Raw genomic sequence first — 12,031 nt, 5'->3', positions numbered from 1 at the left:
AAGGGTCACATCCGCGGATGCGGATGCGGATGTCAAGATTACGTATTTAAAAAACGTCAAATATTTCATTTTTTGTATTTTTTTATAAAAAAAAAAACGAAACGTTTAGTATTAGAGCAAGAATATAGGTGCGTTATATTTAATAAACAGTAACTTGGCCGACTTTTCTGAATCTAGACGATTTCGTTATAGGTAATGACGAAATTAGCTAGCACTTACGCCGCCGCTAAGACGTTCCTGTACCGACTTGTTCGACATCCGCATCCGCATAAGCTCCGCATCGATTTTATGCGGATGCGGATGTTGAAAATAATGCGGAAGTTCCGCGGTTGCGGATGCGGATGTTCGCAACATCCCTGCTTTAGACGGCGACAGGGTCCGGCCGCGGCAGTAGACCCCTGATGCTGAGGTCGTACACGACCTCCTCAATTTTTTTCACATCGTATTTGAGGGCGTCGAACCGCTTGCGGAGGTGGTCGTTCTTAAGGTTCAGGAGTCTGAAAACAAAATTATTTCATTAGCTTCCTGTGAATACAGGTTTTTTTTAGGTATGGAGGAATCCACAACTGTTGATGTAGGCCGTACAGCGCCATCTGCATCAGCTGTCAAACTCGAAGTACTAATTTATCTTAAACTTACATCTTTTACAATCCGTTTCAGTTTTATTGGAGTAATATTAATATTATTAATGCTTGTACCATCACGCTTCGTGATTGTTACGCCATTTAGGGTCCTAGCTAAATTGGTTGTTCCATACTTACGCTATGGAATGTCCAATTTACTGTGACTGTACCCACTTGGGTACACCTGGATTAAGGTGTTAGTTTAGATTTTCTACTGTAACTCTACCTAACAGCATTAAAAATATATTAACATTAGCATTAGTATATTATACTAACATTAGCCTTAAGATAAAATACTGTCAGTACTGTCACTAACACATTTAATTAGCCTTAAGATAAAATACTGTCAGTACTGTCACTAACACATTTAATAGATCCAAATTAAAAAATGGTGGGTTCCAAAGAGTGGGTGTGGGCGGTAATGGGTAAGCCTCTAAGTAGGCCCCTACAGTTACTGAACGCTTGTATGTCCTAAAAAGCGGCCAAGTGCGAGTCGGACTCGCTCATGAAGGGTTCCAAATTTAGGGGATTTTGACGTATTAAAAAAACTACTTCCTAGATTTCGTTTAAACCAATTTTCGGTGGAAGTTTGCATGGTAATGTACATCATATATTTTTTTTGTTTTATCATTCTCTTATTTTAGAAGTTACGGGGGGGGGGGGGACACATTTTACTGATATTAGAAACCTCAATATCATTTTTGAAGACCTATCCATAGATACTCCATATGTATGGGTTTGATGAAAAAAAAATTGAGTTTCAGTTCTAAGTATGGGGAATCCCCAAAAATTGTTTTTTTTTTTATTTTTGTATGAAAATCTTAATGCGGTTCACAGAATACATCTACTTACCAAGTTTCAACAGTATAGTTCTTATAGTTTCGGAGAAAAGTGGCTGTGACATACGGACGGACAGACAGACAGACAGACATGACGAATCCATAAGGGTTCCGTTTTTTGCCATTTGGCTACGGAACCCTAAAAAGAGTATCACCTGAAGCCCGCGTTGAGCTCCATCACGAACTTGGAGATCTGCAGCGGCCGCGCGTAGTCGCCGCGGGTCACCGCGTTCACCGCCAGCCGCGACTGCAAATATAATACAACATTATTCATAGCTATTCAGTTACTATGATTTTTATTGACCGAGTCCACAGATATAAGAATAAGAATAAAGATCATTTATTTCAGCAATAGGTTACAGATATACCAGGGGTCTCCGCACTAGGCAATGCCTGTATCGCGGGGAACCAAATTACAATTAAATATCGGAGCTGTTACATTTAGTCTAACATTTAGTAAGAAACTACTTACGACTAGTAATCTTAACTACAAACTAAAGCTAACCCTAGACACAATATTGAAACTAGATCCTGTCAAATATGGCTTCTGTCTCGGCATAATTTTGTGAGTGCAGCAGTATGAAAAGTAGTTTTTTCGCTTCCATTTGAGTGCAATCCCTGAGGTTACATAGTTTGTTTATTGCATTGTATGTAGACGCTCTGATGCAATCACCAAAACGTTTGCCAAATGCTGAATTTACTCTTGGAATGGGTAAATTGAAAACGCGTTTATATATGAATATACACTAGATGACGCAAATGCATCTACTTCGCGTGTCCGAACCCCGACCAAGCGTTGAGGTTGGCCGTCGCTACTGACAGTCCACGCGCGTCCAAAAATTGCAAGCACCCAAAGACGAGGTGCACTGGCAAGGTGCAAGGTCACTGCATTGTATTTTTGTGTAGGTATCAGTAGGTATGTGCGTTTTCTTTGAGAGATCTGTTCGTAAGAGTAAGAACTATTATATATCTGTGGTTGACGCAGAAATGTTTTTGTACGTCTGTCCGGCAATTTCCCCTACAGGTCGACTTCTCAACCGTTTCTCGTGAAAATTTGTTTTAGGTTAGACAATTTTATTATATTCAATTTTTATATTGATTTACGTATTAGAATATTTTCAAAACGGCTGTGTTATAACCATAACGTATCGCGAGGTTTAGTTCACAGATCCACTAATAGAGGATGTTTTTTTAGTTACCTGCAATAATTTACAAAAGGTTCATAAAATATAAAACTCACCAGTTCAGTGCACATCTGCAGTAGACCGACCAGGTAATCTTCCACGTCCAGGTGGAATCCTTCTTTCTCCTCCACCGGACTGACTGAAAAATACAAACGCAAAATATGAGATTTTTATCATGATTGAAATTGCAACTTTTATAAATACCGGCCATCTGCAAGTCAGCCCTATTTGGGCTATTTTCATGTCTTAGTAATAATGCGTACCATACATTCAGAAACTATGTACTAGATTGGAAACCCGAAAAAGTGTACCAAGCGAGATAGCAACAACTGAATGAAAGTTGCCACAATGATTCAAAACATGCTATCATGTTTATTAACGAAATTATTATAGATTTTGCTGCGATACTTATAACCTCACTTAAAAATAATAACCTCACTTAAATAGTTATTTGTACAACAAGAGATCAAAGTTTGATATTTCTTTGAGTGCTTATTTTGAGTCCCGTGAAAGCGAATGATTCTATACTAGATTCACGAGCGTAGCGAGTACTTAAAAACAGTGAGCAAAATCGCATTTTTCTCACTGAGTGAGCTAAGTAGCATTTTGCTCATTTTGTCTCACTCAGTGAGCAAAATGCGATTTTGCTCACTGTTTTTAAGTAGCAAAGTACCCTTGTTCGAGCTGCTGAGGTGAAAAATAATAACCTCACTTAAAAATATTAAATAACAATAAGCAAATGGACAAGTAAGTGAAAGTTGTAAATTACATGCAAAATACTTAACTACCAAAGAAGCTTTAATTATCCTGATTGGTTACATTTAGAAAGAGAAAAAAGCTTTCCCCGTTTTTTTCGCTCGGCACGTTTTCCTTCTTACCAAACCAAATTAAACTTTAATTTTATATAAATAAAGACCTTTTCAATAAAATTTCCTCGAGGCGTACTTACTGCCGAGCACATCAGCCACCGTCTCATGTGTAGCCAAGATGCCTTTCTCCAGCCATATGGTCAGGTATACTAGCCCGGGGGCCACTTGAGCTGGCCGCCGAGGATGTGAATATGGAGATGGTAGACGCTCTGGGCACCGTTCCTGTCGTCGTTTATGACCAGACGGAAGCCAGACTTGTCCAGTACAGTAGTTTCAATAATATTTCCTTGAGGTACTTACTGCCGAGCACATCAGCCACCGTCTCATGTGTGGCCAGGATGCCTTTCTCCAGCCATATGGTCAGGGATACGAGGAAGCAGTACCGTTGGGTCATGAAGCGCCAGTGGTCGTGGTATCTGTGTAATAATATCTCGAATTAAATGCTATTTTAAGTAAATGTATCATGTACATCAAGGTATCTATACCAGGGATGTTGTGAATATCCGCATCCGCAACCACGGAACGTCCGCATTATTTTCAACATCCGCATAAAATCGATGCGGATTTAATGCGGATGCGGATGTGGAACAGGTCGCTACAGGAACATCTTAGCATCGGCGTAAGTGGTAGACTAGGTAATTTATTCATTAGCCAAAAAAACCTATTAAAAATGAGCAGTCAAGCGTGAGTGGAACTTAATGTATGGAACCCTTGGAACGCGAGTCCGACTCGCACTTGGCCGGTTTTTTGAAACAAAAATTACTAAAATGTAATATTTGACGTTTTTTATGTATCTATCTTGACATCCGCATCCGCATCCGCGGATGTGAGCCTTTAAAAATCCACATCCGCAACATCCCTGGTACAAATTCTATACTATTCTATTAATTCTATCTGGTATAGATTCTATACTGATATAAATAATGAAAATAGAGATACAAACTTGTAGTAATCCGTAGCCGGTACAGTCTCCCGCAGCTTGGCGTAGCCGGCGCGGGCCTTCTCAAACAGCTCTCGAGCGCGCTGGCAGGCCGGGGCAACTGGAATTAGGTCATGTACAGTCAGCTACAGAGAAAAGGTACCACCCCTGCATACAAACTTCTATGCAGGGGTGGTACCTTTTCTCTGCAGCTGACACACAATGATGAAGTATACTTGGTCAACCAGATCTTGTCAGTAGAAAAAGGCGGCAAATTTGAAAAATGTAGGCGCGAAAGTCAAAGATCTGGTTGACCAAGTATATAAATCTCTTTTGACTCAGCTAACACCATGCGATTTATAACAGTATGCAAAAACTCGCATCCAGGTCCACATTTGTTAAAAAAAAAAGTATGCAAAAAACATGTTGTTTTCTCTATGGATAGAATAAAGGCCAATTATTTAAATCAATTAAATTTTGTTATATACTTTTGAAGAATTATGTTGTTCGATAAAAATCGCATATAACCAGGAATACAAATGAGAAATATTTGCTAAATTGTTGAAAGTTTAAAGAATTTATTACAAAAATATTGCCTAAAGCTTTGGATTCCTCCGAAAACGGTGCCGTCATATTACGGCCGCTATATAGCGTTGACTGACGTCACTAGAACGTTGTCTATGTAAACAAGATGGCGCGGTTTCCTAGACGGCGTTACGTTACGTTGATTGTCAACGTAACGTAAGATGACGGCCGTCATGACCTTGTAGATAGTTTCGTGAACGTTTTATTAGATAGCGGTGACGCCATTTTGGAATAAATGACACGAGATTTGAATAAATGATTCCGTACTACGATTATTTTCCTTGTCTGATGATATTTCATCCTCCAAGTGAATTATAGATGATCAAGCAAATCTTGTCAGTAGGAAAAGGCGCGAAATTCAAATTTTCTATGGGACGTTATCCCATCGCGCCTACATTTTTCAAATTTGCCGCTTTGACCTTGGTGGATGACGGTGTGTTATGACGCCGTGGTACTTTCCACATGTCGCCACCGTAAAGACGGCCGTCTTTTGCTGCCGCTATATGACGGCCGTCATATGACGGCACCGTTTTCGGAGGAATCCAAAGCTTTAGAAAGTGTCTTGTAGAAACGGGTATTTCATAAAGTACAGGATGAACTTTAAATAAAACTTATAGAATAAACTTACTTCCGTCGTCGCTGTGATGAATGACCTGCAGTATTGTGACCGCCTCGCGTGAGATTTGATCCACCTCCTTGCATACTGTGCGGATAACCTAAAATTATTGCGAAAACACATTAAATACACCATAAATAAATAAATAATAACACAAAAAAACCCTAACAAGACATGTTATACGACGTCGAACAGTCAAAACTAGTAATTTTATTGAAAAATACAAATTTTTACATCTAAGAATTTCGATTTCGATCTTACCTCCCGCAGTTCTTGCTCCTCGTCAAGAGTTTTTTGGAACTCCGTAAAGATGGACTTTATTAAGTGATTATCACCCATTCTTAATGTTTTCTTACTTATAAGATGTAGTTATTATGTAAATAAACAACAAATTATGGATCGCAAACAACCGGAACAAGTGATGCGGCGGGCGAGTTTGCGTTTCGTTTCGTTTCACGTCACGGCTTTCACGCGGCAAAGGTTATCTAAAAATGTTGCCAGCGCATTGCACTAAAAAAAACTTAAAATGTAGTTCTTTTTTACTGATAGTTTGCATTTGTTTAACCTCGTGCCGCCCACAATATGTGCATTACAATGTACACAACTACACAAAGAAGCATTTCTTTTGTCTCAAGATGTTCGAACATATGTAATTCAACCCATTGAACCAAATCGAAATTCTTGGCAAAGCACTTCGTTTGTATATTTTTTTGTGTGGACTACGAAATGAATAATGTACAGTTGCAATCAAATTTTAGAGCAGCTAAAGTGTGATTTATAATTTGAGAAAAATAAAAAAGATCTTCACATAAACAAATACTTTATTATAATAGTAACAAAATTAGCCCGGGGGCCACTTGAGCTGGCGGCCGCCGAGGATGTGAATATGGAGATGGTAGACGCTCTGGGCACCGTTCTTGCCGTCGTTGATGACCAGACGGAAGCCAGACTCGTCCAGACCCTGCAGTGTGGCCACCTTGCGCGCCACGATCAGCAGATGTCCTGAGGAATTAGGTAAATTAATTACAACTACAATATAAATACTCTTTTTTTCAAACCTTAATACAGAAAACAATACAAAAAATATAAAAAATCAAGAAGAGGTAAACAACAGGCGGTCTTATCGCTAAACAGCGATGTCTTCCTGACAACCTTACAACTATTTTCCAAAGCAAAACGAATTAGATTCCAATACTTGATATTGTAAACTCGGGCCAGCTAGTTGTGTGATCACAACGACCTATTTCTATTATGAAGTAATTCACAAAAATAACCTGTGGAATAATGAATATAGAACAAATTATAGCTAAGTAAAACATATTTACCAAGTAACTGCTCATCAGAATCTTCGGCCTTGGAAAGCTGAGTAATGGGCTTACGCGGGATCACCAGGATGTGCGTGGGAGCTTGCGGAGCCACGTCGTGGAATGCGACGCACTGAAAATAATAAAAATACAATTCTGTAATTCCTAAGAATTCCGGAAAAAGTTTAACATCTGGCAACACTAACCTAACCTTCAAATTAAGGACAAATTTCTATTTGAACATATTTTATATCATGATATCGATGAATTTTCTTAATTTCAGGTTACAATATAGAAATTCAGGTAATATTGAGCTAGGGTAGTACAGCAAAAACTCAAATGTTTGTGATAAACAGCTGACCGAATCACCGAAATGTCAAGTGCCGGTACGGATACACTGTAAAATTCATCAGGAATGGTGACGTAACTGGCGAAATAAATACCTGATCATCTTCGTAGACGAATTTCGCTGGAATCTCCTTCCTGAGAATCTTTCCAAAGATGGTATCGCCACCAGGGGCAGCAGATTGCGCGAGTTCTACTTCTCCACCCGCCATATTTATTTCTTTTCTTTCTTTTTTTTACTCGTTGACACTTGACAGGATGGCGCATTACGTTCCGTTCTTCAAAATTTGAAACGATATCAAAACTTTTAAAATTATTTTAATTTTACACAATGTTTTTCATGTTAAAAACCTTATTAAAAACTATTGAATAACTTAAATAAGATCAGGGCAAATTAAACAAACAATAAACAGCTTGAGTATCTAACTGTTTTATCAGCTAAACTTGCAATTGATTTAGAAAACTTTCTGAAAACATTGAAAAAACAATAGTATAGATTGATAAAGTTTTATCAGGTGTTATCATGGTGTTATCATTATCAATATTCACGGTGACTTGTTCAGTCCATGTTTAATCAGAGTCAAAACAAATATTCTACAAGTATCTGACAGTTTCAATGAATATTCACGAGTTAAATTAATCAGAATAACTTTATTTTTAAATAATGGCTGCAATAGAAAGCAAAACGAATTCAAACAGAAACAGTTTTGGTCTTAAGCCTGAAGATTATATTTACGAGGACGATTTGGTATGTACCGCTTAGTATATTGTCCTTCCTTACTATATAAGTATATATCCTTAGGGTAATAAGTAATTAGGTCGGTTGGCGTGTGTGTGACATATTTGGTGAAGGGTATGAATATCTGGGAGACCGAGCGAGCTTTGCTCGGAAAACATATAAAAACTCAAAAATTAGCGTTTTCCCAGAGATAAGACCAAGCTAGCTCGATTCTTCACCCCCGAAAACCCCTATAGGTATATAGCAAATTTCACTGAAATCGTTAGAGCCGTTTCCGAGATCCCCGAAACAATAATTGCAACAACCAGGAATTGCTCGTTTAAGATTAAAGGGGTTATTCCATCTTTTTCGGCGGTCTTTTTACTGAGAGGGACAGAGAAAGGGATATATTATTTCCTAGTCCTTCACAGAAAGATGGCAGAAAGTGTCCGAAAAAAAAGTAAGTAGATGTTCTTACATGCTCTGTAGCTATAATGACGGTCTATCCAATGATTAAACCTTGGTTTGACCAACTATAACAGAAATGCCAAACTATACTTGGTCAACCAGATCTTGACAGTAGAAAAAGGCGGCAAATTTAAAAAATGTAGGCGCGAAGGGATATCGTCCCATAGAAAATTTGAATTTCGCGCCTTTTTTTACTGGCAAGATTTGGTTGACCAGCTTTATAAAAACTGCTATTTTTCAGTGTTTCGTGTTCGATGAAGTATACAATCCGCAAGCCCCTGTCCACTACGTGGTAGCGCCGAAGAAGCATATCCCGAGACTATGCCACGCTACAGATGAAGACGAGAAGATTCTTGGTAAACTTCTTTTTAGGGTTCCGTACCCAAAGGGTAAAAAACGGGACCCTATTACCACAGAATAAATAATAGTACTAAGTACAGAAGACTCACTCTCTAACAAAACGCGTCTGTTACGATCAGCACAGATATAGCCGCTAGGTGGCGACAGCGCCACGCGCGGCTTATGGCTTTCCCCAAAATTGGGGCCGAACGAACGGATGTACTTTTAGCTACCTGTAGCAAAGCGACGAAATCGCGGAGTGAGACACGCCTGCTATTACTATAATAAGACTTCGCTGTCCGTCCGTCTGTCACCAGGCTGTATCTCACGAACCGTGATAGCTAGACAGTTGAAATTTCCACAGATGATGTATTTCTGTTGCCGCTATAACAACAAATACTAAAAACAGAATAAAAAAAAGATTTAAGTGGGGCTCCCATACAACAAACGTGATTTTTGACCGAAGTTAAGCAACGTCGGGCGGGGTCAGTACTTGGATAGGTGACCGTTTTTTTGCTTGTTTTGCTCTATTTTTCGTTGATGGTGCGGAACCCTCCGTGCGCGAGTCCGACTCGCACTTGGCCGGTTTTTTTTTCTTACAACGTTTAATTATCAAAAATTTAAAATTATAAAAAAAAAACAGAAATGAGCAACAACAAGAATATGGCGCCAGTGTGGGGTAGAGGTAGGGGTTAGGTATGGCTGCACCGTCATTGAAACCAAAGAAATGTTGGATGGATTTGAATCTGTGCCGTGTCCCACGGATACCTACACATGCTGGTGGTTCAGATTATCGAAATAAAGTTGGTAAAGTTCTACCAAAGAGAATTTGAAATATGTAGAGGGGAATTGTCAAAGTAAATTATGTAGCCAATGTGTAATAGCCACCACTTTATCTTTACTGCCATCTTTCGACAGATTTTAAAATTTTTAGAACGCCATTTGACTTGATCCTTATTCTTTCACTGACGAGGTAATACTGATATGTGTTCAATTTGTTAAATATCTAAAAGTAACGCCATCTACTCGAGATTAGGCCAAAGGATGGCGCCATAACCTTTGATACTGTCGCCATCAGATATATCAAAGCGGCCAAGGCGCTCACAAATATCTGAACACGCCTCTATTGTCAGGGCGTTAGAGTGCGTGTTCAGATATTGTGAACACCTTGGCCGCTCCGATATATCTGATGGCGACTGTAGGTACATGTAGGTGTTTCTTTATAACAATGAAAAAATCTTTACAGTACATATGGTTTAATACTACGGTTAATACGGGAAATGGCAATTTGCGTGCGTATGTCGAAAGTTTAAAGTGCCATATATGTAATGTAAAAAGTACGATACACATGCGAATAGGTAATTCGCAACTCGTGTCGATTTAAAACACTCCCTTCGGTCGTGTTTTAATTTATCGCCACTCGTTTCGAATTTCCTCTTTTCCGCACTTGTATCGTAAATAACTATTCTTTTCGCACTGCCCGTTTCAGGCCACCTCCTAATCGTCGCCAAAGACACCGCTATATTCCGGGGCCTCCACAAGACAGGCTACCACGTGGTGCTAGACGAGGACCACAGGGCGGGGAGGCTGCGGGCGCTCCACGTGTTCGGGCGCGCGCTGCAGCACATGCTGTGGCCGACGGGGCCCGGAGCCCGGCTCTGATCTCAATGTCACTATCATAGTAAACTAGCGACCCGCCCCGGCTTCGCACGGGTTGACAAATTATACATAAACCTTCCTCTTGAATCACTCTATCTATTAAAAAAAACCGCATCAAAATCCGTTGCGTAGTTTTAAAGATATAAGCATACATACAAACAGCGGGAAGCGACTTTGTTTTATTTTATACTATGTAGTGATAATAGCCAAAGTTCCAAAGTCATTTGTGAAGTTTCGTATTTGGCACCTTTTTTTATTCCATTTTGAATTTGTCCTTTTAAAAGGACATGCGGAGGATAGGGATATTATACAGATGATATGGCCGACGGGGCTTTGGAAGGGCCACTATTTCATTGAATTATTACGTTACGGTATATTCGGAGCGAATTGTGTACGAGTTAAAGAGTTTGGAAAATAGTTTTGTCCCAAAAAAACTCATAATAAAAAAAATGGAATAATATTTTACTCTCCACATCTACAATTGGTCAGTGTGAAGATGATATTCATAAATCTGTGCTTAGTTTAGAAAGCTAGGATCCTACAAAGACCGGCATATTTTCTTTATAGGTATAGCCTGTCAAACAACTTTGTCAGTAGAAAAAAAACGCGAAATTTTAATTTATTATGGGACAAAAATTCTTCGCGCCCACATTTTTTAGATTTGCCGCGATTTTCTACCGATGGAAATTGCTTGACAAGACTATAAATATAGTCAGTAAAATGGTGTGTAAATAAAACATGACAGAATTATAACAAACTGAATTATATTAAATTACAATTACATAACATTAGCTAGTTACAGCGCACACCGAATATGCAGATCACAGTCTTACACAGGTTAAATAGTTATAGCTACTGATGTGCCTAAGGAAACTTTCCAAAATTGCGAATAGTTTCGGAAATTTAACGTAGGAAAAATTCGGAAGATTTTTGGATACATTTTTGTATGAGAATTGAAACTTTCCAATTTTAAATTAAAAAATTTCCATATTTCCTGAAAGTTTCATGAAATTTGCGAGAATTTATATAATTTTATGGAAACTCTTCGCAACTTGCACATCTGTAGTTATAGCTCTACTCAAAAAGTGCCTCTCGTTTAAGTAGAAGCAAAGAGAGTATGATCATAGAGAAATAAATAGTAAGACAAGAGTGCTCACTCCATACATCAGTTAGACTATTAATTTCAGTGTCTACATCTAGCATCGAGTAGCGGAACTATCAGTACTGCTACTTGACAATAGATGTAGCACCGACCGGAAAGTCTTATCTCAACAGCCTAAGACTTTCCGGGCGGTGCTACATCTATTGTCAAGTAGCAGTACTGATAATTCCGCTACTCGATGCTAGATGCTAATAGTCTTTTTGGTACTAAAACTGATGTATGGAGTGAGCACTCTATGTATTTTTTTCTCTATGGCAGAAGCAATGTGCCATGGTCACTGCTAGTCTTAGGACATTTATTAACCAAACACAATGGGCCACCTACCACGTACAATAACGTATAACGTGGTACAATAGGTCTTCTAACAAAGGGCTACTATTGTCTGGACAGAAGACAAGAAA

The 12,031-nt window shown here is 38.9% G+C and overlaps 3 protein-coding genes across 3 annotated transcripts; 1 reads left to right on the top strand and 2 right to left on the bottom strand.

Moving 5' to 3' along the window:
- Positions 1-361: 361 nt before the first annotated feature.
- LOC134659332 (translin) lies at positions 362-6,045 on the bottom strand. The gene is made up of 7 exons (XM_063514998.1): positions 5,897-6,045; positions 5,648-5,735; positions 4,459-4,555; positions 3,816-3,931; positions 2,703-2,785; positions 1,618-1,709; positions 362-497 (listed from the first exon to the last, which is right to left on the bottom strand). The coding sequence occupies exons 1-7, from the start codon at positions 5,972-5,974 to the stop codon at positions 362-364; spliced, it is 690 nt and encodes a 229-aa protein (XP_063371068.1). The 5' UTR covers positions 5,975-6,045.
- Positions 6,046-6,438: 393 nt separating this feature from the next.
- Positions 6,439-7,579, bottom strand: LOC134658951 (adenosine 5'-monophosphoramidase HINT1). The gene is made up of 3 exons (XM_063514557.1): positions 7,383-7,579; positions 6,961-7,072; positions 6,439-6,637 (listed from the first exon to the last, which is right to left on the bottom strand). The coding sequence occupies exons 1-3, from the start codon at positions 7,494-7,496 to the stop codon at positions 6,477-6,479; spliced, it is 387 nt and encodes a 128-aa protein (XP_063370627.1). The 5' UTR covers positions 7,497-7,579; the 3' UTR covers positions 6,439-6,476.
- A 344-nt stretch (positions 7,580-7,923) lies between these two features.
- On the top strand, positions 7,924-10,471 carry LOC134659335 (adenosine 5'-monophosphoramidase HINT2-like). Its single transcript, XM_063515001.1, has 3 exons — positions 7,924-8,032; positions 8,712-8,826; positions 10,299-10,471. Exons 1-3 carry the CDS (start codon positions 7,949-7,951, stop codon positions 10,469-10,471), a joined length of 372 nt encoding a protein of 123 aa, XP_063371071.1. The 5' UTR covers positions 7,924-7,948.
- Positions 10,472-12,031: the final 1,560 nt, after the last annotated feature.

The sequence above is a fragment of the Cydia amplana genome, chromosome 24 (genome assembly GCF_948474715.1).
Source record: "Cydia amplana chromosome 24, ilCydAmpl1.1, whole genome shotgun sequence".
In the NCBI taxonomy this organism is placed as follows: domain Eukaryota; kingdom Metazoa; phylum Arthropoda; class Insecta; order Lepidoptera; family Tortricidae; genus Cydia; species Cydia amplana.
The sequence above is the reverse complement of the archived record's forward strand: the minus strand, read 5'-3'. Positions and strand labels throughout refer to the sequence as shown.

Coding starts and splice junctions, on each gene's coding strand:
- LOC134659335 (XM_063515001.1), top strand. CDS start 7,949: ATGGCTGCAATAGAAAGCAAAACGAATTCAAACAGAAACAGTTTTGGT. Junction 8,033..8,711: donor ATATTTACGAGGACGATTTG/GTATGTACCGCT, acceptor GCTATTTTTCAG/TGTTTCGTGTTCGATGAAGT. Junction 8,827..10,298: donor TGAAGACGAGAAGATTCTTG/GTAAACTTCTTT, acceptor TGCCCGTTTCAG/GCCACCTCCTAATCGTCGCC.
- LOC134658951 (XM_063514557.1), bottom strand. CDS start 7,496: ATGGCGGGTGGAGAAGTAGAACTCGCGCAATCTGCTGCCCCTGGTGGC. Junction 7,073..7,382: donor TCGTCTACGAAGATGATCAG/GTATTTATTTCG, acceptor TATTATTTTCAG/TGCGTCGCATTCCACGACGT. Junction 6,638..6,960: donor TTCTGATGAGCAGTTACTTG/GTAAATATGTTT, acceptor CTAATTCCTCAG/GACATCTGCTGATCGTGGCG.
- LOC134659332 (XM_063514998.1), bottom strand. CDS start 5,974: ATGGGTGATAATCACTTAATAAAGTCCATCTTTACGGAGTTCCAAAAA. Junction 4,556..5,647: donor TCATCACAGCGACGACGGAA/GTAAGTTTATTC, acceptor ACCTAATTCCAG/TTGCCCCGGCCTGCCAGCGC. Junction 1,710..2,702: donor TGCAGATGTGCACTGAACTG/GTGAGTTTTATA, acceptor TTATATTTGCAG/TCGCGGCTGGCGGTGAACGC.